We start from the raw sequence: 22,594 nt of genomic DNA, 5'->3' as shown, positions 1-22,594 counted from the left end.
ATTGCAGTGAATAATTGCAAGGGAATTCTGGCTTTCGCGTGTACGTACCACGTGGTCTGCGGAACGACTGTGTTCTCTGAGAATGATCCATTACTACTTACTGGGAAAATGTATCTTTAGATGTACGGCGTCGGTGACAACGATTGGAAGGCTCTCCAAGGCCAACCGCGAACCTGTTCAGCAGAGTATTGGGGAGTATTATGTTGGGAATGGGACAACGCGAATGGATATTCGATAACTTGGATGCACGTTGAATAATGTGCCCTGCCCTGTACATTTGGTGGAATAAATTGCGTTGGGTGTGTCTGTTCTTTTCTTTACGACTTCGTGCTAACCTCTCGACCACTGTAAGGCGAAATTAGTGTAAGATTCGCAGGATACGTGATGGGTACAGTTTTAGGAATAATGAGACTAAAATATACAGCGATACGCGTGTAGGTGTATAAATAACCGTTGACCAACGTCCACATATGATTCATATCGTTCCAGTATCAACACTTTGCGTACAACCAAAACAGACTTGAAACCAGTTGTCATTTATGACTCACCGATGCACTCATGGCGTTTCCTTTCTCTCCTTTTACTTCCTTCCAGAAAATTGTAAACTTTTGTACTTTATTTCCATCTAATTCCATCTTTTATGTAAAAATGCGGACAAAAATTAAGATCGTATTTAATCATTTACGTGTATATGTTTAACATTTATGGTAACATAACAATCGTAATAGTGAGCGTTGCGTATAATACGAGCGCGTGAAATTTGGTATTCGTTTTACTGTACCTCTCAACTCTAATTCATTTATAAGAAACAGCAGTGTATCATTTTTTAAGATACTGATTAACCAACGCTGCCTTATCGTATAGCCACCTGCCACTTGGTAACAACAGAATGAATGCATTAAATGTGAGATAAGTTCGGAGATTTAAGAGATTTAAAACGTGATAACCGAGATTATTCGTATTTTCTTCGTACGATGATCGAGAAATTAATTAACAGATCATGTAAATGTTAGAATTGTATAATCAATAACATAATAGGTTCAAGTATCTTCGGATACTAATACTGTTTCCTCTAGATCTCGAATGATAACAACACGGCACCTAAAAACTGTCCGTGCTTCTTGGATCCCGGATCTTCAGGGGTTTCTGCTGTTTCACAGAAAACAACTTACCAATTCCTTGTAACAAGTTGCTGACGTGGAACACCGGAAATTACGCAAGGGAATTGCAATGATGCAACGGAAATAATCGTCGTAAATTGTATAATACACCTCATAATCGTTCTGCGACGGGAATCCATTAAGATACTTTTAATTTGCCTGAATTTAGTAACACTTAAAATTGCAATTCTCTCGAAGAATGTTTGTTAAAAAAAAAACGTCGGATTCTTTACGAATATAAATCTATTAATGGATTTCTTTAAATTAGCAAATTTATAATCGTACACCGTTAAAGTATAGAAGAAAGGGAAATAAAAAAACAGTAAGACGTTATTATTAATTATATTGCAAATATATTCGATGTTAGGAATTTGTGTACAACAAATTCTATCGCCGCTTGCCACCTCTGTTTTGACCTTTTTGACCTTTTCGACCTGTTCGACCTTTTCTGTTGCTTTTTTTACGTTTTCGTTCCAGCAATTTGCGCGCCTTTAGAATTTGTTCTGGTCTTTTCAATTCGTCTTTTACTTTAAGTTTTTCTTTCAACTTTTGATTGTGGCGTGCCCAATGTGTGTTGGCGGTTGTTTGCACTAGAATGTACAGAAGAAAATAAATGTATATGATAGTTGAGCAAATACTGATCACTATTGAGGCCGTCGCGCATTTTGGCAAAACGCGGCGAAACGAAGAGGAAAGTTTATAAACAATTAACTCTTATGGAGCCGCGCACGCTAGATCGAAGCGCAGCGACAATTAATTAATTCTTATTAATTTCTTCGAGTCGCCACGCTTCGCCAAAATGCCCGACGGCCTTCAAGTCGAAGTATTGTGTTCACATACGTTTCTGCATTTGTGCAGGCTCTTCATCATCGCTATCATCGTGGTTTATAGCGTCCACTTTACTCTTCTCTTTCCAGGCTGCATATCGATTTGTTTTATAACTAGCGGGTATCCAAACACCGGACTCTGTTCGAATTTTTTTAGCTTTCCCATCCTTAAAAAAAAAAGGACATGTTACTAACATTCTTAAGCATACAAATTCGTTAATAACCATATAATACATACGTTATCAATATTGACCATCTTCTTCTTTTTACGATCCCACTTTTTGATCTGTGCGTGAAAGCGTTGCGATTCTTCATTGTCTCCAGTTAGATCCAGTTGTGCTTTGTCTGCATCCGTATTGAAGGAGTTCACTGCCAAACTGTGCAAATATACATAAATATGATTTCTTTCTGTAAGAAAGAAGTATCTGCAATAGAACACTTACCCATCTTCTGTATGTTTATCTGGAGCAGAATATGGAATGAAAAATTCCGTATCTCGTGCTGCCAATCGTTTCTTCTTTTTAGGCAGTTTGTATAAATCTTCAAGATTTCTTTTCTTTGGAAGGACAACTGTGTTAAACGCTGCATTAATCTCGTCAGTTGTACTTGAAGGAAGATTCACTCTTTTCAGCTGATCTACGTGAAGTGATTAATTATTAAATTAGTAGCTGTTATTAAATTTACGCTTACGTGCCACTATTCGCGGTTACCTTCTGCATTCCTCTTAGCCTCCAATTCTTCCGCTTTTCTGCGAAAGTTCGTAATACTTTCCTTGTGAATCGACCGTTTGGTTTTCATAACTTGATAGTCAATAGAGGACGCCCTTGCTCCGATTTCAAATATCGTCTGTTTCAAGTGAACATTTATATTTAGTGACAACAAAACCTATTTAAATTTTAAAAGCATACTCACTCCTTGTGGTCTATAATTTAATATTTTCGACAATAAATTCGTAGTATTAGAAGACACGTCGGAATATTCTGGTATTACACCTGCTTCACTGATGTGCAGCTCCTTTATTCGTTTAATACTTTCCGACGAGGCTGCTGGTCGCGATCTAATATATTGTTTATACGCATTATCACAAACTTGCTCCATATTTTGCTGTAGACGAATTGAAAGCATGATAAATATCTTAATAAATTGTGTGTACCTTAAGAAATATCTCAAAAGCACATACAAGGTCTGTGGAATTATTTTGCCAATTTATTAATTCAGCAAGTTCTTCCTCTATCATTGCTTGCGGCATTTTACCTATCGCACCCTCTGTATTGTCTATAGATCCGGATGGTGGAATTATACGTAAGGAACGGCCAAGGAAAAGATGCAGATCCAAAAGGTAAGCATACTCATCTGGGCATACAATGTTGTAAGCAGTTCCAGTGCGACCCGCTCGTGCGCAACGTCCTGTTACGAAAACGATTTATTATATGTTTTGAAAAATTTCTATGACGTTAAGGGTAATTCAGCTGCTTACCTACTCTGTGTACAAAGAGTTTCGATTTTGCAGGAAAATTGAAATTTATCACATTGTCCAAATGCGGAATATCTAGACCCCGAGCAGCGACGTCAGTTACTATCAGAACTCTAACTTTACTAGCTTGGAACTTTGCTGCGTTTATCTTTCGTGCTGATGGATCCAAGTTAGAATAAATATACGTATTAGAAATTCTTGCCTTGTCTAACACCTGTGAATAAATTCTAAGTAACTGTACGCAGAAACTATATTTATGTACTGTGCAAAAACAAAGTTACAGCCTTCGTTTATATACCTGATGAATGTATTCAACGTGATGTTGTGTTGCAGCAAATACCACTGTTTGAGAATCATTTTTGATAACCTGTTTCAATAAACATAACAGTACCGCCAGTTTCTCTTCTGGACGACAAACAATAAACGACAATGTTAATTGTTCTGGTATTTTGCTATCTACATCTAAACGCAATAAAACAGGGTCACTTAACCCAGCCTTTGCAAACTCTACCAAAACTTTAGGTAGCGTCGCAGAAAATAACAATGTCTGCCGTGTCTCTGGCAATCTGTTTGTGATTTCATGAATTTGCTCGCCGAACCCCATTTCAAATAATCTGCAACATAATTTAGAAGATGTGAACTCTGTGAAATCGAATGAAAATGGAGTACAATGTTGAAGAAAATATTCTTGCCTATCAGCTTCATCGAACACAACGTATTCGATACTGTTCAATTGTAAATCCATCTCGATGCATAAATGCAAAAGTCTTCCCGGCGTTGCTACCAATATATCAGGATTCCCATGGATTAGATTGAACTGATTTTCCATACTATCACCTCCCAAAATTACAGCTGCTTTTAAGCCCATGAATTTTCCTAATTCCTTTATGAACTTCAATGTTTGTAACGCCAATTCACGCGTAGGAGATAGAACCAAAGCTCTCGCGCCAGCTTTCGTTTGCCTCACTTTCAATTTCTCAAACAAGGGGATTAAAAAACAAGCGGTCTTTCCACTACCTGTTCTCGCCATTGCTACCACATCACGACCTTCTAAAGCTAAAGGAATTGTCTGCAAAAACAGTTTATAATTAATCGTAAATACAAAGCCATTTGTTTATTTCCATTATAGTAGTAGACTTACTTTTCTCTGTATAGGTGTTGGTATTTTGTACCCACGTTTTAATATTCCTTTTAATACATCGTAACTGAGGGCCATGGATTGAAAACCCCCCGATTTCTTAGATACATTCTTCTTAATATTCGTGATTTCGGTTTCTTCATCATTATCGTTTATTTCTTCGGGGTTAGCAAACCCCACAATATCTGCGTCTTCCATCCTAAGGGTCTGTAATCGTTGACTATTTTGGTAACTATATGTATTCAAGAAACACCCTTAAGTACGGATCAGCGAGCACGCAGGTTTGTTTGACAGTTATAATAATTACGAATCACAGGTATTTTCAGTTCTATTCTTAGATATATGAACTTTTATTCAGCAGTTTCAATTACATTTTTCAACGTTGTAATAATCACTCAGGTTAGAGCACATTTTCTTCTTAACCACACGTTCAACTATGTTAACTATATATATATACGTTAACTATACAATAGTCAGTGCTTTCAACTGACAATAAGTAAAATTAGTGATGTATTATAAAAAATGTATACAGATATGCTTGAATTTAAATTTATTAAATTATATGTATTCGTGTTTCATATGCTTTTTCTTTTACGCTTCTGTTGAGTGTATATCAAGCGTCATTATTAAGTTTTGAATAATTACATTGTGTAAATTTTCTGTCCTCAATATTGGTGCCACTGAATGCACGGTTTGCACGTAGCGAAAGAGGAGGGGATCGGCCATTTTTGTCGAGTCCGTCTTTTCGTGACAATTCAACATGAAGTAAGTGAAGATTTTTAATGGCATAAATATCCGTCGCGTGTAGTGCAATCGTTGGAAGTTTCCTGCGTGTGACCAAATAACTACATCGGTACAGTAATTCTAATGAGTATGTTGTCAATCTTTTCAGGATTGGCCTTTGCGCATACAGTGGATATAAAATATATCCCGGCCATGGTAAAACCATGGTTAAAGTGGATGGAAAAGTATGTACAATTATGATTTACATATGTTTACTGTCGTAACGTTCAGTTTCTGTTACCTGAAACGTTTCACGATCGAGAGCAGTGCTAACTTTATGTTCAGCTTGCATTCATGTGTCAATCTTAACCTTCTACCATGTTGCAGACATTTACCTTCTTGAATTCGAAATGTGAGTCTGCACATTTAATGAAGCGTAATCCCAGGAAAGTCACATGGACCGTACTATACAGGTGCGTTTTCCTTTACCGCGTTTTAAATTCATTGGAGCAAGGACGAATTTTTTCAGACATGGTTTGATGTTATAGACGGAAGCACAAGAAGGGTCAGGAGGAGGAACAAGCGAAGAAGAGGACGAGACGCACTCAGAAGTTCCAACGCGCTATAGTAGGTGCATCTCTCACAGATATCTTGGCCAAACGAAATATGAAGCCAGAAATTCGTAAGGCTCAAAGAGAGCAAGCAATTAGGTAAATATAGTTTGCTCTATTGTTTCCATTTTGAATATCCAAGTTCTCTTTATTATGATGTTCATTGTAAGTTGAAATTATTGTGGTAGACGTCTCTTCCTCTGACACGATTTGTATCATGTTGGATTTTAGAATGTCTTAGAGTAACGGGACTGCTTCACCCAGAATTGTATTATATATTCTCACTGTCTGGCTTTTGCGGGTTCATACACATCCAGTATTAACATACATTTGGTAATTCATCTGTTATCAAAGTATTGCGTCTTAAAATTTGTTTTAAATGTTGATATCAGGGCTGCAAAAGAACAGAAGAAAGCTGCAAAAGCAACAAAGAAAACTGTTGCTCCCGCTAAGGCAAAATCTGCACCGAAACACAAAGCTGCGAAAGTGACACAGAAATCAGCGCCGCGTGTTGGAGGAAAGCGTTAATTTCTTATACTGGATAAATACAATAAACTTTATACCTAAAAAAAACAATTGATCTTTCAATTTTACCTACAACGTTTTAGGCTCAGTAATTGTACCGTTGGATACAAGAAGGGCCTCGGTGCCAAAAGTCAGTTTTGAGAAAAGTATCTGTCAACATTATGAAGTTAGATATTTTTTTATACATAGTGAAGTTGTTGTAAAACTGTAATATTATAAAATTTGATATATCTCCTTTGTAGTTGCATTATTAGAATCGGAATTATGTAATAAATTAATCAGTGAAATTAATTTTAATTACAGTCCTCTCAGGCCCTTGCATAAAATTGAGAAATATAGAAAGAAATGTTTTTTAACATTATTTTTTATTATTTATTTAATATTTGAAAAAATATATATAGTCAGATCGTGTTATGTTCAGGTTCATGTATGCTTTGCTTAGATACGAGTTAGGGTCAGTTGGTCGTCATCGATTCACAATATTTACCATGGCTTTGTCAATTTTAAAAATACGGCAATGAAATTTGGAGGGCATATACAGTGAGTAACGAAAATATTCGGATACTTTATAAAATCGCATAACGTTTTTAGAATTTGTCTAAATGACATGAGTTTTTTTTTTAGAAGCTAGAAGAATTAGTTTGCTAAGTGACGTGTTTCATCGTTTTGAAAAAAATGCAATTGGTCGAAATAGCAAAAAAAAAATAGTAAAGGTCGTATTTTAAACTTTTCTTGTGAGCCTGTAATGAAAATTCAAAAAACTCGTTTGTAGATTGAAGTAAGTTATATGTATGCCTACAATTTCATAAAAATCGCGAAATTCCCGAAATCAGCGATTTTCGACCTTATTCTGCGATCTTTAAGTTAAACAGTCACTGTCTCGAAACATCTGCGCCACTTCTCGCTCTTTAATTTGCTCTCCGGAGACATTACTTTGTGCCACCTCTTTCGACATCATGTTCTCCTAGTACATAGCCGAATTTTTGGGCGTTCTCAAAATTTTTGCCAGATTTTGGCTCAGGTATCAGGAGAACATGAAGCGAAAAGAGGTATTCTGAATTTCAGCTTCGAAGGCATCCTCGATTCTCTCTCCGAAGACGTTACTTAGTGCCACCTCTTTCGACATCATGTTCTCCTAGTACATAGCCGAATTTTTGGGCGTTCTCAAAATTTTTGCCAGATTTTGGCCCAGGTATCAGGAGAACATGAAGCGAAAAGAGGTATTCTGAATTTCAGCTTCGAAGGCATCCTCGATTCTCTCTCCGAAGACGTTACTTAGTGCCACCTCTTTCGACATCATGTTCTCCTGTTACAAAGCCCAATTTTGTGCATTCTGAAAATTTTCGCCAGATTTTGGCCAATATATCAGGAGAACATGAAGTGGAAAGAGGTATATTAAAGGGTATAGCCGGTTAAGATGGTCAAATGTGCCCTTGAACCGAATTCGACTCACGATGAATCATTCGAAAGCTTATTAAAAAAGAAACATTTGTGGCAATATAACGACTTCATATCTCCACCCGGTGGGTAGTAAAGGGCAAAAATAGGAAATCAGGTTTTTGCCGAATTTCTCCTATACTAGGGGATGAAAAATTTTGAAAAAAATCAGAGACATTTCTGTTAGCGGGACACATATTAGAGAATTGTTTCAGATTTTTAAATTGAAAAACCAAGCTGTGAAAAATATAAAACGCCAAAAAATGCTGAAAAATGCCGATTGTGTATTGAAGCAGGCTTGGCACTATAATTATATTTTTACTGTAAGTACGTATGATTGTTACTATTGTCCTGAATTTTTTTCAGATTTTTAAATTGAAAAACCAAGCTGTGAAAAATAAAAAGCGCCAAAAAATGCTGAAAAATGCCGATTGTGTATCGAAGCAGGCTTGGCACTATAATTATATTTTTACTGTAAGTACGTATGATTGTTACTATTGTCCTGAATTTTTTTCAGATTTTTAAATTGAAAAACCAAGCTGTGAAAAATATAAAACGCCAAAAAATGCGGAAAAATGCCGATTGTGTATCGAAGCAGGCTTGGCACTATAATTATATTTTTACTGTTAGTACGTATGATTGTTACTATTGTCCTGAATTTTTTTCAGATTTTTAAATTGAAAAACCAAGCTGTGAAAAATATAAAACGCCAAAAAATGCTGAAAAATGCCGATTGTGTATTGAAGCAGGCTTGGCACTATAATTATATTTTTACTGTAAGTACGTATGATTGTTACTATTGTCCTGAATTTTTTTCAGATTTTTAAATTGAAAAACCAAGCTGTGAAAAATAAAAAACGCCAAAAAATGCTGAAAAATGCCGATTGTGTATCGACGCAGGCTTGGCACTATAATTATATTTTTACTGTAAGTACGTATGATTATTACTATTGTCCTGAATTTTTTTCAGATTTTTAAATTGAAAAACCAAGCTGTGAAAAATATAAAACGCCAAAAAATGCGGAAAAATGCCGATTGTGTATCGAAGCAGGCTTGGCACTATAATTATATTTTTACTGTAAGTACGTATGATTGTTACTATTGTCCTGAATTTTTTTCAGATTTTTAAATTGAAAAACCAAGCTGTGAAAAATAAAAAACTCCAAAAAATGCTGAAAAATGCCGATTGTGTATCGAAGCAGGCTTGGCACTATAATTATATTTTTACTGTAAGTACGTATGATTGTTACTATTGTCCTGAATTTTTTTCAGATTTTTAAATTGAAAAACCAAGCTGTGAAAAATATAAAACGCCAAAAAATGCGGAAAAATGCCGATTGTGTATCGAAGCAGGCTTGGCACTATAATTATATTTTTACTGTAAGTACGTATGATTGTTACTATTGTCCTGAATTTTTTTCAGATTTTTATATTGAAAAACCAAGCTCTTAGCGCCTCTTATTTGCAACTTTAAGGCGAGGCCTTTGAAGCTGAAATTCAGAATACCTCTTTTCGCTTCATGTTCTCCTGATACCTAGGCCAAGATCTGGCAAAAATTTTCAGAATGCACAAAATTGGGCTTTGTAACAGGAGAACATGATGTCGAAAGAGGTGGCACTAAGTAACGTCTTCGGAGAGAGAATCGAGGATGCCTTCGAAGCTGAAATTCAGACTACCTCTTTTCGCTTCATGTTCTCCTGATACCTGGGCCAAAATCTGGCAAAAATTTTCAGAATGCACAAAATTGGGCTTTGTAACAGGAGAACATGATGTCGAAAGAGGTGGCACTAAGTAACGTCTTCGGAGAGAGAATCGAGGATGCCTTCGAAGCTGAAATTCAGAATACCTCTTTTCGCTTCATGTTCTCCTGATACCTGGGCCAAGATCTGGCAAAAATTTTCAGAATGCACAAAATTGGGCTTTGTAACAGGAGAACATGATGTCGAAAGAGGTGGCACTAAGTAACGTCTTCGGAGAGAGAATCGAGGATGCCTTCGAAGCTGAAATTCAGAATACCTCTTTTCGCTTCATGTTCTCCTGATACCTGGGCCAAAATCTGGCAAAAATTTTCAGAATGCACAAAATTGGGCTTTGTAACAGGAGAACATGATGTCGAAAGAGGTGGCAAAAATAGGAAATCAGGTTTTTGCCGAATTTCTCCTATACTAGGGGATGAAAAATTTTGAAAAAAATCAGAGGCATTTCTGTTATCGGGGCACATATTAGAGAATTGTTTCAGATTTTTAAATTGAAAAACCAAGCTGTGAAAAATAAAAAACACCTAAAAATGCTTGGATTCTGCGGGTATATTTTGTCGACTTTTGCTTTACTTTGGACACTGATATTATTACATATCAACACAATCTCGTTGAACCATGAGCAGAGCGCTCCGCATTGAACCTTCCTCTTTCGAATGAGACCTCGCCCAGCCCCAAATCTGCTCTTATAAGGACGAAAATCGAAAAATCCCGAACCCATGTTTCGGGCCAGATTGTGTCGGTATACAGCGCGCTGCATTACCCGTGTCTACCCCCTTAAGCGTTTATAGTTCAGACCAACGTTAACCAATTTTGGTGGAATTTTAGGCATGTCTACAACTTATTTAAATCACGGGATTGTTAAATTTTCATTACAGGCTCGGATAAAAAAGTTGAAAAAACGACCTTTACTATTTTTGTCGCCATTCCGACCAATTGCAATTTTTTTTCAAAACGACGAATCACGTCGCTTAGCAAACTGATCCTTCTAGCTTCTCAAAAAAAAACTCAAGTCGTTTGGATTAATTTTAAAAAAGTTATGCGATTTTAAAAGTGTCCGAATATTTTCGTTACTCACTGTACAGAAAAGAACGAGGCGTACAATTACGCGTTTTATGCAAAACGGGCTTGAGTGTCCCGAGGCGGTTCGTCTATCCAACGGTACAATTTCGCTTATGAATTTCAATGAAAGAATGTGGTCTTATATTTAGATGTAAGTAACTTTTATTAGAATTTCATTTATTACAAAATAAAGAGTGCGGATTTATCGTGACTCGTGAATGAGCTTGAGCATTTTAATGATTCAGTTTGTTTTATTCAACTCCTTCTTCAGTAACGATAGCTTCGTTAAAGCTTCGTCTCTCCATGCGCGCCTCTCTTGAAGTTTATCCAATGGGCACATCTCGTTCAATTCGTTGCTAACCTTCTCCGCCACTTCACCTTCGAATTTGGGAACGGGGCCGAATGTCATGCTTACGTTGTACATCGAATTTTTGTACGTCTCGCAGTACTTCTTCATTCCTGAAAGATAATGGAAACTGTGAAACGGTTCAATTGAAACTTTCTACTCCCGATGTGTAGTAAATAACTTTACCTTCCGCGTTCAAGTGCGCTGCCTCGAAAGCACCGAGGAACGCGTACCGCATTCCAAGTCCTTCGCTCATCACAGCGTCCACGTCTTTTGCGCTTAACACACCATCAGCTACTAATCTCCACGCTTCGTTTAAGATCGCGTACCTAAATGTACATTAATTCTTTCCAGTAGCTATGCACTTATTCGTTACATAATTATCTACTGCAAATAATTATTTACGTACTGTATTCGGTTAAGCGCGAAGCCATCAATTTCCCTGCTGAGTACTACAGGCTTCTGGCCTATTTCCATCATGATAGCTTTCGTTTGCGCTGGTATCTCGGCGCGTGTCCACGGCGCTGGCACAATTTCGACCAGCGGTACGTAATACGGGGGATTCACCTGTGTTCATGCAACATAAGTATTCCATTATTTGGAAGAATGGCCTACATCGGGGATTACTTTTCTAATTAAGCTCTAACGGGTGTAGGTCAAAAGCGCGCTTACCGGGTGTGAGACGATTATTTGACTGCGGTGTTTCAATTTCTCGCTGAACAAAGATGGACGGAACGTGGACGTTGACGAGGACAAAATTACTTTATCGTCGACAACATTGTCGAGCTCGTTGTAAAGTTTAAGTTTCAACGGTAGGTTTTCAGGAACACATTCTTGGATGAGAGTAGCGTTTTTTACGGTTTCGGCCAAATTAGACGATCCTGTTCGTAAGACGTTAATCAATATTAGATCGATAATAGTTTCAGAGGATTTGTGAGATCGGTTTTGTAAATTCACAAATATAGGAGCGAACCTTTGATCAATTTAAATTGCTGATCGGCAGTAAGGGTGCCTCGTAAAAGGCCACCACTTTCAAGGCGGTTCAACTGCTGATGAATATCTTCGAGAGCTTTTGCAATTTGCTCCTCTACAATGTCATAAATAACTACGTTGTACCCTACGCCGGCGAAGAGCATAGCCCAGCTACGGCCGATTAATCCGCTAAAATAATAATCAAATGTGAATTAATCAACATTGCTGGCATTGCCGGTAATACTTTATTTCGTATTATTCTCATTTTAAAATACATGGCCTAAACAATTTTTTGAACTTTATATTTTGATTATTTGGTATAATACTCGAAACCTGATCCCTGTAAGATAGATGTAACTACGTATATATTTATCTTGTAAGTCCTTTCAATGTTATCTTATCAATGTAGAACGAAGTCAGGCTATCATTGACGTAATTTTCAAATCGAACTAGTATCGGTTAAACATGTAATTTTTAAATGAACTATCATTTAAGGATTATCTTGATGGGGAAATTTAGCTTTTAACAATTTATCTTCTGTAAACATATTGCGCAATTGTGCCGTACAGCATTCATAGTAGCGAACTGTTGACGCGGTCGTTACTGCGTGCGTTATAAAATTGATTTAGATTAGACTGCAGTTTTCTACTATACCGCGCGTGGAAAACTTGTTTTACAAGTGAACAAAATGTCGGGATAATACAACTTTCGCAGTATCAGATAATACTACGTAAACGGTAACTTCTAAGCAGAGCCGCCCTTAGTGTTTGCGGAGCCCGGGGTAAAAGTCGATATTATTGAAAACATCTAACAGGTAACCTTACGTCTCTACTTCATGCGTCACTTAGGCTTGCCGAAAATCTATTCTAAAAAAATGGATACCTTTGCAATTATACTTAATTCATTTAGTTTATATAAAACGAAGTCCCTAAGCGCGAGGCCCGAGGCAAGGGCCCCGTCTGCCCGGTGCTAAGGTCGGCTCTGCTTCTAAGCAATATTAGGTGATTATGTTAATATTATACAGGTCATTGATCACATATTTAGTGTTACGATATATATTTTAATTGTTGCCTTCTATGTACGAATATAAAACAATTTCTTATATATATATATATATGTAGAGAGAGAGATATAGATATAGTCACATCGCGCGTTAAATTAAAAGAGATGAAACGTAAAAAATGGATTTATTACTATTCTTCAATGTATTTTACTTAACTAAGTCGCATTACCTGCCAATTATACCAATCTTTCCGTTCTTGGTCGACATCGTTAAATGATTGATACACCGTGGAAGACTATATCCGTGATTGCAGTGTAAATGACACGATGTACGACTCGTGTACTTAATAAGTATATCATGCCTTTCTGTTGCATATATATAGTATGTTCGTCGATGTATCCCCCGCCATTCCAAGCTAATCGGAATCATGTAGGGACTCGCAGCCAACTTCACTCCGACCGACGAAGTGGGGGTAGCGAACAAAAGAAGCAGCTCTTTTCTTTTAAACTCTTGACAGGAACATTATTCAGACTTTCACAATGCACCATGTACTTAGCGTGGTAATCGTACATATGTAATGCACCAGAGACATTGCTCTGTTCACTCTCCAAGTTTGATTAGAGCTCAATGACCAGAGGTTCGTTCGGCTAACGGTGCTGAGCTGCTTCTTTTTTTCGCTACCTCCACTCCGTCGGTCGGAGTGACGTTGGCTGCGAGTCCCTACAATCATTTCACATCCAGCCACGACGATGAGATTTTACATGCGACTTTTCTGTCATGAGACAAAAATCTCAGCGACAATAAAATGTAAATAATGGTAATAAAAGAATTATAATAATGGAAATTAAAATCTCACGTGAGACACGATATTTTTGTTTCATCGTGGATTTGCACCACTACCCACATAGCACAGACGTCTTAAAGACGTCAATTGTACGCCCGTTTTAAATCTGGACGGCTTTTGGACGTCTTTTGGTTGTCTTTAGACGCTGTGTGCTATCTGGGATACTACATAACTATTCGTACTTATAATAAGAATTCTGCAAATTATTACAAAATTAGATATATAAAGTATATAAAATGTATATTAAGTAAGATAATATTTGGAGAGGAACAGGATATAACTTTGGTTGTAGGCTTTTCAAAATGCTTGCCACGCTCATTTTTGCGGGAAACTTATCGGTAAAGCACGATTGAGCACGATTGGCCAACGACGCTTGGTTTTTACGGGGAAAAACCTACAGCTACCATCAAGGTTATACTCTGACGTATTGTCCGATAAGTTAATATTCGTGTTCGACGTATTCGCGCGAGCATCTTTAGGATCTAATCTGAAATGCTAGTACTCCGCGCTTAATTTTCTTACATTTGTTTCATTTTCGATGTTTATTAGTATTTATGCATCACAGTTTTTGCAATTAAAATAGTGACTATTTGCTTAGCTGTGTGTACGCACAATGCCCGAAGTCTACGAGAATTACATGATGTTACAGGATATGTCTGAAAACCAGGATTATTTTCTTTATGGACATGGTAATTGCTAATCACAGTTTTTAGATGTATTCTAACATATTTGTTACGCGTTACGTTGTTATTAACATATCTTTAAGAAATGCGTTAAATTACATTAGCATTTTAGATTGTCAGACCCATTGTAATTTAGGACTGTCAGATACGTTCTGTCACGTTCTGTTGTACACGTTCGTCAAATGAAACGGAGTGAAAAGATGTTTCCTGATAATAATGATACTAGTAAGGATAACATTGCAGAGCTTATAGTATTATCGATGGTATAATGATTTTTAACATTTTAAAATATTAAAAGCGGTTATGTATCGGTCATATTTTTTAACAACATATTTATATGAAATCAGAAATAAAATTTTCTTCTGTCAATGTAGACATTTGTGTACAATATTGTTTCGTTCCTCAGAATTACAAGCGAACAACAGTCAAGGCATATGTAGCCCATTTAGTGGATCGCAAGGGACAGCAAGCGCAGCTTCACCCATGTCGACTTCTGTGTCACCGCTACATGTCACTGATTATATGCCACTGAAAAAGGTCACAGGTATATATGAGGCAGTGAGAGCGACAACGGACCAACCCACATTAAAAAAATTTTTTTTTTCTTACTTTACATGATTAGTAAATCCTATTGGAATTGTTACATTATTGCTACTAACTCAATTTTGAAAAAAATGTGGGTTTTTAATTAATGCGCAATGTACAATGTCATAAAATGTCTTGCACTTTTTCATTTTTAAGTAATTGGGGAGTCATATTTAACGATCGTGGAGGAGCCAATGGAAAAGTTTAGATTTCGGTATAAGTCAGAGATGATAGGAACACACGGAAGTTTGAGCGGAGTAAATATAAGTGTCGGCAAAAAACGAGCACCAACTGTTCAGGTGTGTGTGCATATCTTTCTTTTACAATATACGTATCCTAATATGTCGCAAAAAGCTTTCTAACTATGTACATGAATTTTTCTCCGCTAGTTACACAATTATCTAGAGAATGCAATGATACGATGTACATTGGTTACATCTGACGAAGGCCAAAGAATACCTCACGCTCATAGATTAGTGCGCCGAGAAGGTTCCACTGATCATGACGATCCACATCACGTTAAGGTTTCTCCTGAAACTGGATTTGTCGCGACGTACGTTGCTTCGTATAAACCATCAATAACATGTATTTTATTAATATATTACATATTATATAGTACTTGCTTATAATATATGCAGATTCCATGGAATGGGAATTATTCATACAGCAAAAAAGCATGTCCGAGAGGAGCTTATAAGGAAGATGCAGATGGAAGCTTTGGAAAAACGTAAAAGGAAAAATATAAATGCGACTCTCAGCACTCGGGAAGAAGCGCAAGTATGGTATTCGATTATTCTAATTAGAAGATATGATTTCGGCGCAGTAAAAGCTATTTTGCAATTTTTAGAATTTTTACCAAATTCCAACATTTCGGTCAATGATTATGACCATTCTCAAGGAAAGTTAGATAAAAGGAAAAAAATACTGCGTATGCTTTTATATAAAAAAATTCGATTATATCATTTTCATAGATTTCATATTGTAGTAGGGTAATTTTTTTCGTGTCTCTTATATTAGCTTTGTAGTGTGTTTCATATATAATAGTTTGAAAAAAAATAGGTTTAATTGAATACGAGCGTTTATTTTAATGGAAACTTGATTTTAAAGATCATAGCTGATGCTGACTACTACCAAAAGTGTGTGAACCTGAACAGCGTTGCGCTATGTTTTCAAGCGTTTATTATGGATAAACATGATATTATGATACCAATAACAGATCCTGTTTATTCTCACCCCATCAATAATCTTAGTAAGCATGAAGTTACAATATATATGTAGAAATATTTTATATTAAATAAATATTTAAAATGATGTTCGTAATTATCTAGAAAGCGCATTGACCGGAGAACTGAAAATATGCAGGATTGACAAATACACTAGCAGTGTCGACGGAGGAGAAGAGGTGTTCATATTTGTCGAAAAAGTTGGGAAAAGTAAGTGTGTCGAGTATACTTGAAATAAAAATGTATTACTGGTGCATTAGTATTAGAAGAGTAGTAGCCATTGTATTTATTACAGAAAATATTAGGATAAAGTTTTTTGAGCTAAACGAGGACGATTGTGAAGTTTGGTGCGCGTATGGACGTTTTTCAGAATTGGACGTGCATCGTCAATATGCCATTGCATTTCGGTACTTCAGCATTTCATATAACTGTATCATAACGTATTCTGTTCTCTTTATAATTCTTTGCATTTCATCTCTATTATCATTTTCATAGAACTCCGCCATATAAAGACCGCAATATTACTTCGCCAAAAGAAGTTTTTATACAATTGGAACGACCGTCTGATGGAGATTGTTCGGAATCAATAAAGTTTACTTACAAACCCAGCGATAGAGAGCTAGGTACGTTAGATAAGTAAGCCACTTACGATAATTATAAGAAACTTAAAAGAATGTTATAAGTAATATTATTCACAGGCAAGAAGCGTCCAAGAATGTCATATTCTGGGAGTACGGAATTATCGCATATAAAATCTGCAAATAGTAACATTGGAACCGAGATTCCAGCAGAAAACATCAGTAGCGACAGCCTAGAAATTTCTAAAGAATTAAAAAGATTATTGTCCGAGGGCTGTACACTGCCAATGAGCAAAAATTTTCTTGACATTATAGAACTTGATAGTGAGTACGAAACCCTTGCTTCTATAAATGAGAATTATTTTACAGTACTTTTGAATTGTATATTTTTGCAGAATATCTTAACTATGTGGATAATAATGATGATATGCTTGTCTTTGATGGTCCATCGAGTAAACAAGTATGTATTACTTCTAATTAAAGTATAATACTTCGATATCTGGTTTAACATAATGTATTATAAAACAATGACTGACACAAGTTGTTTTTATTACTAGCACCAGGATGATACGATGTTTCCAAGAAATGTACTCACCGAGACTATGAAATGCATGAAAACGGATTCAAAGAATATAGCAGAACACGTACAAAAGCTACTTAGAGATCGTTCCACGTACGGGGATTCACCATTGCACGCAGCTCTTCGTTATGGTCAACGTAGTATAGTTAAACATATTCTAATGTTGATGAGCACCGATAAGGATTGCAGGATGCTGGTCAACGGACAGAACAGTTCTGGAAAAGTAAATATTTTCGAAATATATCTCTAGGCGATTGCAATTGAAATTTCGATAAAACAGGAATTAAATGAAAATATGTGGCACTGTAGTACGATTATTTTAACGGGTGTGATATTTTATTCATTAGACGCCATTGCATTACGCTGTTTTACAAAATCAACCAGAAATTACAAAAGTGTTACTCATGCTTGGAGCTGAGCCAAATCGCACAGATGAACATGGATTTTCTCCGTTACATGCTGCTGTAAGGAGTAAGTGAATTTATGAGAGAATAAATAGAAGTTGAGTTGATTTTGTAACGAATGCGTATATGTTTCAGTCCCTGAAGCTGGTGCCTGTGTCGATGCTTTATTATCGGAGAAAATAATGGACGTTGAAGCCCACAACGATGCTGGGTGGACAGCTTTACATCTTGCTGCAGAAGCAGGATCGTATGATGCAGTGCGTTCACTTGTTCGAATAGGAGCGAATGTAAATAATACTGATATGTCGTATGGTCGAACAGTGTTGCACATAGCTGTAGAAGGCGGGCACAAAGATATCGTTGAATTTTTACTTAAAGAGGTATATTATTGTTTCTTTACATCAACGTAATCGTTTACTCTTGTTAATTGTCCTTACTCGCATCAAACACATTTTATTGCTATAGACAAACATAGATGTAAATAAAAGAAACTTCAGTGGAAATACAGCTTTGCATACTGCAGTTGTACATTCCGGAGCAAGAGCAAAAGAATTGTGCGCATTATTAATACAGCATGGTGCAGATCCACACATTCAGAATCACAATCGGGAGCCGGAAACTGTATGTACTTAAAGGCTGGAACAGACACGTCGAGTAATTTAGTCCAGTAGCGAATAATTTAGTAATTTACCATTGTTTTTCTAAACTACTTGACTAAATTTTAGTGTTCACACACGAAAAATTACTAAATTACTCGCTTCTTGACTAAATTATTCGACGTGTCTGAATGTTTGCCCAGAATGTATTATCAATGTAAATTCCCCAGTATTTTCAATGTAAATACTTTTCTCTACTTAACAGGTAGACAAAAGAAAAGGGTCACATGTTGATGTAAAAGTCGAAATCGATTCGGATCATGAAAGCACAGAGGGAACTACTGGACAGTCATCGTTCGATTTGGCCATGAATAAACCAGATGTAAATTATGTTATGTTATACGTATATATACACATATCAATCAATAAGTTCTAGCAGGCTCAAAAACTGTTAAGTGAATTATTCTTTAAGCTAAGGAAATGTTTGTTTTGTAAAGATTTTACAGCTTCTGAATCAGACCGAGAACAACAAGGATGAGCTGGATTTCGTATCCACTAAAATAGAAGTGGATGATGAGAATGATGAAACAAATTGGTTGAACAATGCAAGGAAAGAAAAATTGTCTAATCTTCTAGACGAAACAAAAGGATGGAAGAAACTCGCGAAACGCGTTAACTTTGAATACCTTTTACAGTCACTGCATCACAACACATCGAGTCCGTCACTTCTACTTCTAAACTACATTGATGTATGCTTTACATTCATCTGTAACAATATAGCTCATATTGAGGCTTCGTATAACAGTAGTGCTGTTTGAGGCTTCCCTATGTAAGGCATGTTCATTTGGACTATTGCTACACTGTTATGCCAACGTTGCAGCTGGCTTCTACATGATAATATTCCAATTGAACACAACTCTCACTCGGAAGCCTCGAGCAGCAGCAATGCGGCCATTAAAGGCTTAACAATCTCAATAAATATATTAAAAAATGGATTGTAGGTACAGGCATCTTTATCTCCCAAGGATATGGAAACTATATTAAGGGACATTGGAGAAAAACATGCAGCTGATTATGTTAACGAAATTGCAGCTACATACTCGCAAAATGCATCTGCTTATTTTTAAATATGTACGTAGTGTACGTTACAGGCGTAACATAGTACAATATTCTGTAATATACATATATATAAATCTTTTATTTATCTTGTATTCGTTAAGCCCTTACATCCGTTAAGTCCCATTAATATATAATAAAGAGAACATCCCCGTAAATTTGAACTTAGATCCGAGGTTATGATAATTTGTATAAAAAAAATGTTTAGGAAGAAAGAACTCAACCTTATTTTTCCCCTAACTAGAGCAATTTAATGTTCTAATAGGCTTCAATTTAGTTTAAGGTTTACTACGCTATAGTGTGCTACAGTTTATTCGAGTAAATATCTTTATCATTACAACCTATCAACCACTTAGGTTGCCTCTTGTATAGAACCAGTCTTAACTTTTCAGATATCAAGAATCTCCTAATAAGTATTGCATCACTGTATGTCCTTTAAACATATCCTGGGTGATATCGCGCATTCATATTTGCAATATGTAGCGTTCATTTATTTTATATATATATAGGGTGTTAGCAGGTGTTCGAGCGAATTCTGAATCATTCTGAATACTAATAAGAAGACAGCTGTTTCGTCCAGCATACTACTTTATACTACACATCGTTGACGCGTCTCATTTTTTTTAACGCTATATATCGGTTATAATATGTAATTTACTGTTTCTTGACCTATAGTATTAATAGCAGTCGAGATACAATTATTCTCCTATCGACATTAAGCATTATTGTTAATCGTTGAAATGAGTCATATATTTACGGGAGGCGAGCCGTTTATAATTTCGTGAGGGGAGTTATTGTGTCAACTTACAATAAGTATTACAGATAAAGTATTAGATCTTGAAAACTGTAATCAATTTAAAGTAGAAAATGGATAAGCTAAGGAGAGCTCTAAGTGGCAACGACCAGTGCGATGAAGAAAGCGGTATTATTGGTCAGGTAATTAATATTCTTTAAATTTGAATCTTAGCTCGTAATGTTAATTTTTGTCGTGTACGTGTTATTTTATCTTGTATAAAATTCTTATGTTGAATGCTTACATGTGACAATGGAAGGCAGATGAGGATTTTACGGTAAAGATATAAGTTTAGTAATCTCTGGCTTCCATTAATAACAATAATTAGAAATTATAATGTTGTCTATTACAATTGAAAATGCATTGAATAACATCGTGTTTTCAGGTTATGGACCAAAATACGTTGAGTTGGTCCACTCGGATAAAAGGTTTCGCTATTTGCTTCATCGTCGGCATCCTGTGCTCCTTCCTTGGATCGTTTGCGCTGTTTCTACACAGAGGACTTACAGTATTCGCTGTATTCTACACATTAGGGAATGGCATCTCGATAACAAGGTAAACTAGCATACTTAAATTCAAATTTTCTATCCAACGTACCCGTAGGAATATCTTTTCTTCCGAAACAACTCATAAATCATTTACAATTGTATCCTACTCGTTGAAAAATAAATTTCTCACAGCGCAATCGAATGGATTATTAAATTTGTCAAAAGATTGTACTAACAGTTGTTTCATAAACGTTATTTGAATTATAGATTTCTGTGTGATTATTTTCCCAAAAGTCCTTCCAGCTTTGTTTGTACAATTATCGCGCAATGTGACTTTGTGTAAACGAATTTTATATAAAGTTCATAACCCTTTTAAAGACAAAACATTTACTTTACTTATAGCACGTGCTTTTTAATGGGTCCATGCAATCAGTTAAAGAAGATGTTTGCACCGACGAGAATAATTGCAACTGTTTTAGTATTCGCCACAATTGCGCTCACGTTGTTCGCAGCTTTGCATGTAAGTATAGAGAAATACATCCAATGCGGAATGTGTACGCCGTAATAACATAGTGCTCCTTGATTAATGTATATATTTTTAGCTGAAAAATCCTGGATTGGCCCTTATATTTATAATAATCCAGTCGTTGGCGATGACGTGGTATTCTTTGTCCTACATACCCTACGCACGCGATGCTGTTAAGAAAACCGTGGAGTCGTGTATCACATGAGAGTCCGCCAGATGCGCAGCAAAATACTTTACTTAATAATAAGTTCCGATTTCGCAGACATTCTGCATTGCACAAATAACGAACTGAGCTACAAAACTAACTTAAGGATGTGACATATTACGCTAACAAACTGGATATGAATGAGCTGTACATTTACTTCGGTGGAATAATAACTGTTTAAGATACATATCTGTACCTCGTTGACAATACGATAAAAATGCTTCATCGAATATAAATTTAATATTATAATATTTTATAATAGTACCGTAACAGAACGAAGCTATTTACTTTATATAAAATTTTTAATATTCTAGTAATATTCATTCATTTGTAACGCTTGTTATATAATCATTGTACAGTATCAATACTTTTGTATATTAAAAGATATTTAAATTGATCCCCTTTAACACAAATCCCCATCCACCGATTTCGTTTAAAATATACGATTTTACATTAGTTATATGTAAGTACATAACTGATGTTACAGCTTTAATTAATATTTGGCTCTTCAAGGTACGTTATAATCTTTTAGAAATAACTTCGAATTTCTAGGTTTTCCGTAGAATTTCTTATTGATAAAAGTATATACTTACGTGAGTCTCTTATTCTTTATCGCGTAATTACAAAAAAAATGTGTCACACGAACGATCGTAACGGCTTCTGCATCGATTACGATCAATAATACTCTGAACGATAAATATTAATAGAAATTTCGTATTCTGAAATGTCAATGTGCGTTCCGATTAATATTCTTAATTCTATTTTAAATTACGTTACGATAATGAACGATCAGTATACTTTGATTTAAAAATTAAACGTTGAATACCGAGTCACCAATCATGCGTCGCTATACTTCCAGCCACCAATCGCGATTCAATACACTATGTCGTCAGACGTAGATGTAAGTTCTAATTGGTCGGAGGTAAACAATAATTTCT

At 35.9% G+C, this 22,594-nt stretch overlaps 5 protein-coding genes and 1 long non-coding RNA gene across 11 annotated transcripts; 3 read left to right on the top strand and 3 right to left on the bottom strand.

The window, feature by feature from the left end:
- Positions 1-1,487: 1,487 nt before the first annotated feature.
- Positions 1,488-5,024, bottom strand: LOC143366206 (ATP-dependent RNA helicase DDX54). Its single transcript, XM_076807062.1, has 12 exons — positions 4,971-5,024; positions 4,603-4,798; positions 4,154-4,530; positions 3,760-4,075; positions 3,465-3,675; positions 3,168-3,394; positions 2,900-3,091; positions 2,698-2,833; positions 2,431-2,623; positions 2,226-2,364; positions 2,001-2,154; positions 1,488-1,750 (listed from the first exon to the last, which is right to left on the bottom strand). Coding segments are annotated over exons 1-12 (2,346 nt in total). The 5' UTR covers positions 4,973-5,024; the 3' UTR covers positions 1,488-1,547.
- Positions 5,025-5,248: 224 nt separating this feature from the next.
- On the top strand, positions 5,249-6,509 carry Rpl24 (ribosomal protein L24). Its single transcript, XM_076807065.1, has 5 exons — positions 5,249-5,364; positions 5,492-5,567; positions 5,710-5,795; positions 5,871-6,032; positions 6,326-6,509. The coding sequence occupies exons 1-5, from the start codon at positions 5,360-5,362 to the stop codon at positions 6,459-6,461; spliced, it is 465 nt and encodes a 154-aa protein (XP_076663180.1). The 5' UTR covers positions 5,249-5,359; the 3' UTR covers positions 6,462-6,509.
- A 4,344-nt stretch (positions 6,510-10,853) lies between these two features.
- On the bottom strand, positions 10,854-13,425 carry Had1 (beta Hydroxy acid dehydrogenase 1). The gene is made up of 6 exons (XM_076807340.1): positions 13,265-13,425; positions 12,034-12,221; positions 11,733-11,941; positions 11,470-11,627; positions 11,247-11,389; positions 10,854-11,173 (listed from the first exon to the last, which is right to left on the bottom strand). Exons 1-6 carry the CDS (start codon positions 13,300-13,302, stop codon positions 10,956-10,958), a joined length of 954 nt encoding a protein of 317 aa, XP_076663455.1. The 5' UTR covers positions 13,303-13,425; the 3' UTR covers positions 10,854-10,955.
- Positions 13,426-14,138: 713 nt separating this feature from the next.
- On the top strand, positions 14,139-19,739 carry Rel (nuclear factor NF-kappa-B family member relish). Of its 5 annotated transcripts, none has more exons than XM_076807324.1 (19): positions 14,139-14,568; positions 14,675-14,787; positions 14,969-15,106; positions 15,304-15,446; positions 15,537-15,700; positions 15,786-15,924; positions 16,255-16,396; positions 16,476-16,580; positions 16,666-16,777; positions 16,866-16,993; positions 17,069-17,272; positions 17,344-17,408; positions 17,506-17,751; positions 17,876-17,999; positions 18,068-18,312; positions 18,398-18,553; positions 18,794-18,910; positions 19,026-19,277; positions 19,530-19,739. In XM_076807324.1, exons 2-19 carry the CDS (start codon positions 14,745-14,747, stop codon positions 19,653-19,655), a joined length of 2,649 nt encoding a protein of 882 aa, XP_076663439.1. In that variant the 5' UTR covers positions 14,139-14,568; positions 14,675-14,744; the 3' UTR covers positions 19,656-19,739. The 5 variants fall into 5 exon arrangements, with proteins under 5 accessions (XP_076663439.1, XP_076663438.1, XP_076663436.1 ...); XM_076807323.1 differs by having other exon boundaries at positions 14,667-14,787; XM_076807325.1 differs by having other exon boundaries at positions 14,141-14,568; positions 14,667-14,825.
- Positions 19,740-19,868: 129 nt separating this feature from the next.
- On the top strand, positions 19,869-22,053 carry LOC143366332 (vesicle transport protein SFT2B). 2 transcript variants are annotated; one of them, XM_076807350.1, is made up of 5 exons: positions 19,869-20,580; positions 20,697-20,714; positions 20,823-20,992; positions 21,328-21,445; positions 21,528-22,053. In XM_076807350.1, exons 1-5 carry the CDS (start codon positions 20,512-20,514, stop codon positions 21,654-21,656), a joined length of 504 nt encoding a protein of 167 aa, XP_076663465.1. In that variant the 5' UTR covers positions 19,869-20,511; the 3' UTR covers positions 21,657-22,053. The 2 variants fall into 2 exon arrangements, with proteins under 2 accessions (XP_076663465.1, XP_076663466.1); XM_076807351.1 differs by lacking the exon at positions 20,697-20,714 and having other exon boundaries at positions 19,981-20,580.
- Positions 20,875-22,594, bottom strand: LOC143366334 (uncharacterized). Its single transcript, XR_013084721.1, has 2 exons — positions 22,455-22,594; positions 20,875-22,375 (listed from the first exon to the last, which is right to left on the bottom strand). It is a non-coding gene; the product is annotated as an uncharacterized LOC143366334 (long non-coding RNA).

This window comes from Andrena cerasifolii, chromosome 2, assembly GCF_050908995.1.
Source record: "Andrena cerasifolii isolate SP2316 chromosome 2, iyAndCera1_principal, whole genome shotgun sequence".
Taxonomy (NCBI): Eukaryota; Metazoa; Arthropoda; class Insecta; order Hymenoptera; family Andrenidae; genus Andrena; species Andrena cerasifolii.
The sequence above is the reverse complement of the archived record's forward strand: the minus strand, read 5'-3'. Positions and strand labels throughout refer to the sequence as shown.

Bases quoted from the DNA above. Each gene is read 5' to 3' on its own strand.
- LOC143366332 (XM_076807350.1), top strand. From the start codon at position 20,512: ATGGATAAGCTAAGGAGAGCTCTAAGTGGCAACGACCAGTGCGATGAA. The intron at 20,993-21,327 runs GTAAACTAGCAT...CTTTACTTATAG, and splicing joins AATGGCATCTCGATAACAAG to CACGTGCTTTTTAATGGGTC. The intron at 21,446-21,527 runs GTAAGTATAGAG...ATATATTTTTAG, and splicing joins CGTTGTTCGCAGCTTTGCAT to CTGAAAAATCCTGGATTGGC.
- Had1 (XM_076807340.1), bottom strand. From the start codon at position 13,302: ATGTCGACCAAGAACGGAAAGATTGGTATAATTGGCAG. The intron at 11,942-12,033 runs GTTCGCTCCTAT...TCTTACGAACAG, and splicing joins GCAATTTAAATTGATCAAAG to GATCGTCTAATTTGGCCGAA. The intron at 11,390-11,469 runs GTACGTAAATAA...ATGTACATTTAG, and splicing joins TTCGCGCTTAACCGAATACA to GTACGCGATCTTAAACGAAG.
- LOC143366206 (XM_076807062.1), bottom strand. The intron at 3,395-3,464 runs GTAAGCAGCTGA...TTTTCGTAACAG, and splicing joins ACTCTTTGTACACAGAGTAG to GACGTTGCGCACGAGCGGGT. The intron at 3,092-3,167 runs GTATGTGCTTTT...ATTCGTCTACAG, and splicing joins AAAATAATTCCACAGACCTT to CAAAATATGGAGCAAGTTTG.
- Rpl24 (XM_076807065.1), top strand. The intron at 5,568-5,709 runs GTATGTACAATT...ACCATGTTGCAG, and splicing joins TGGTTAAAGTGGATGGAAAA to ACATTTACCTTCTTGAATTC. The intron at 5,796-5,870 runs GTGCGTTTTCCT...TTGATGTTATAG, and splicing joins ACATGGACCGTACTATACAG to ACGGAAGCACAAGAAGGGTC.
- Rel (XM_076807321.1), top strand. From the start codon at position 14,493: ATGCCCGAAGTCTACGAGAATTACATGATGTTACAGGATATGTCTGAA. The intron at 16,397-16,475 runs GTAAGCATGAAG...GTAATTATCTAG, and splicing joins TCACCCCATCAATAATCTTA to AAAGCGCATTGACCGGAGAA. The intron at 16,581-16,665 runs GTAAGTGTGTCG...TATTTATTACAG, and splicing joins TGTCGAAAAAGTTGGGAAAA to AAAATATTAGGATAAAGTTT.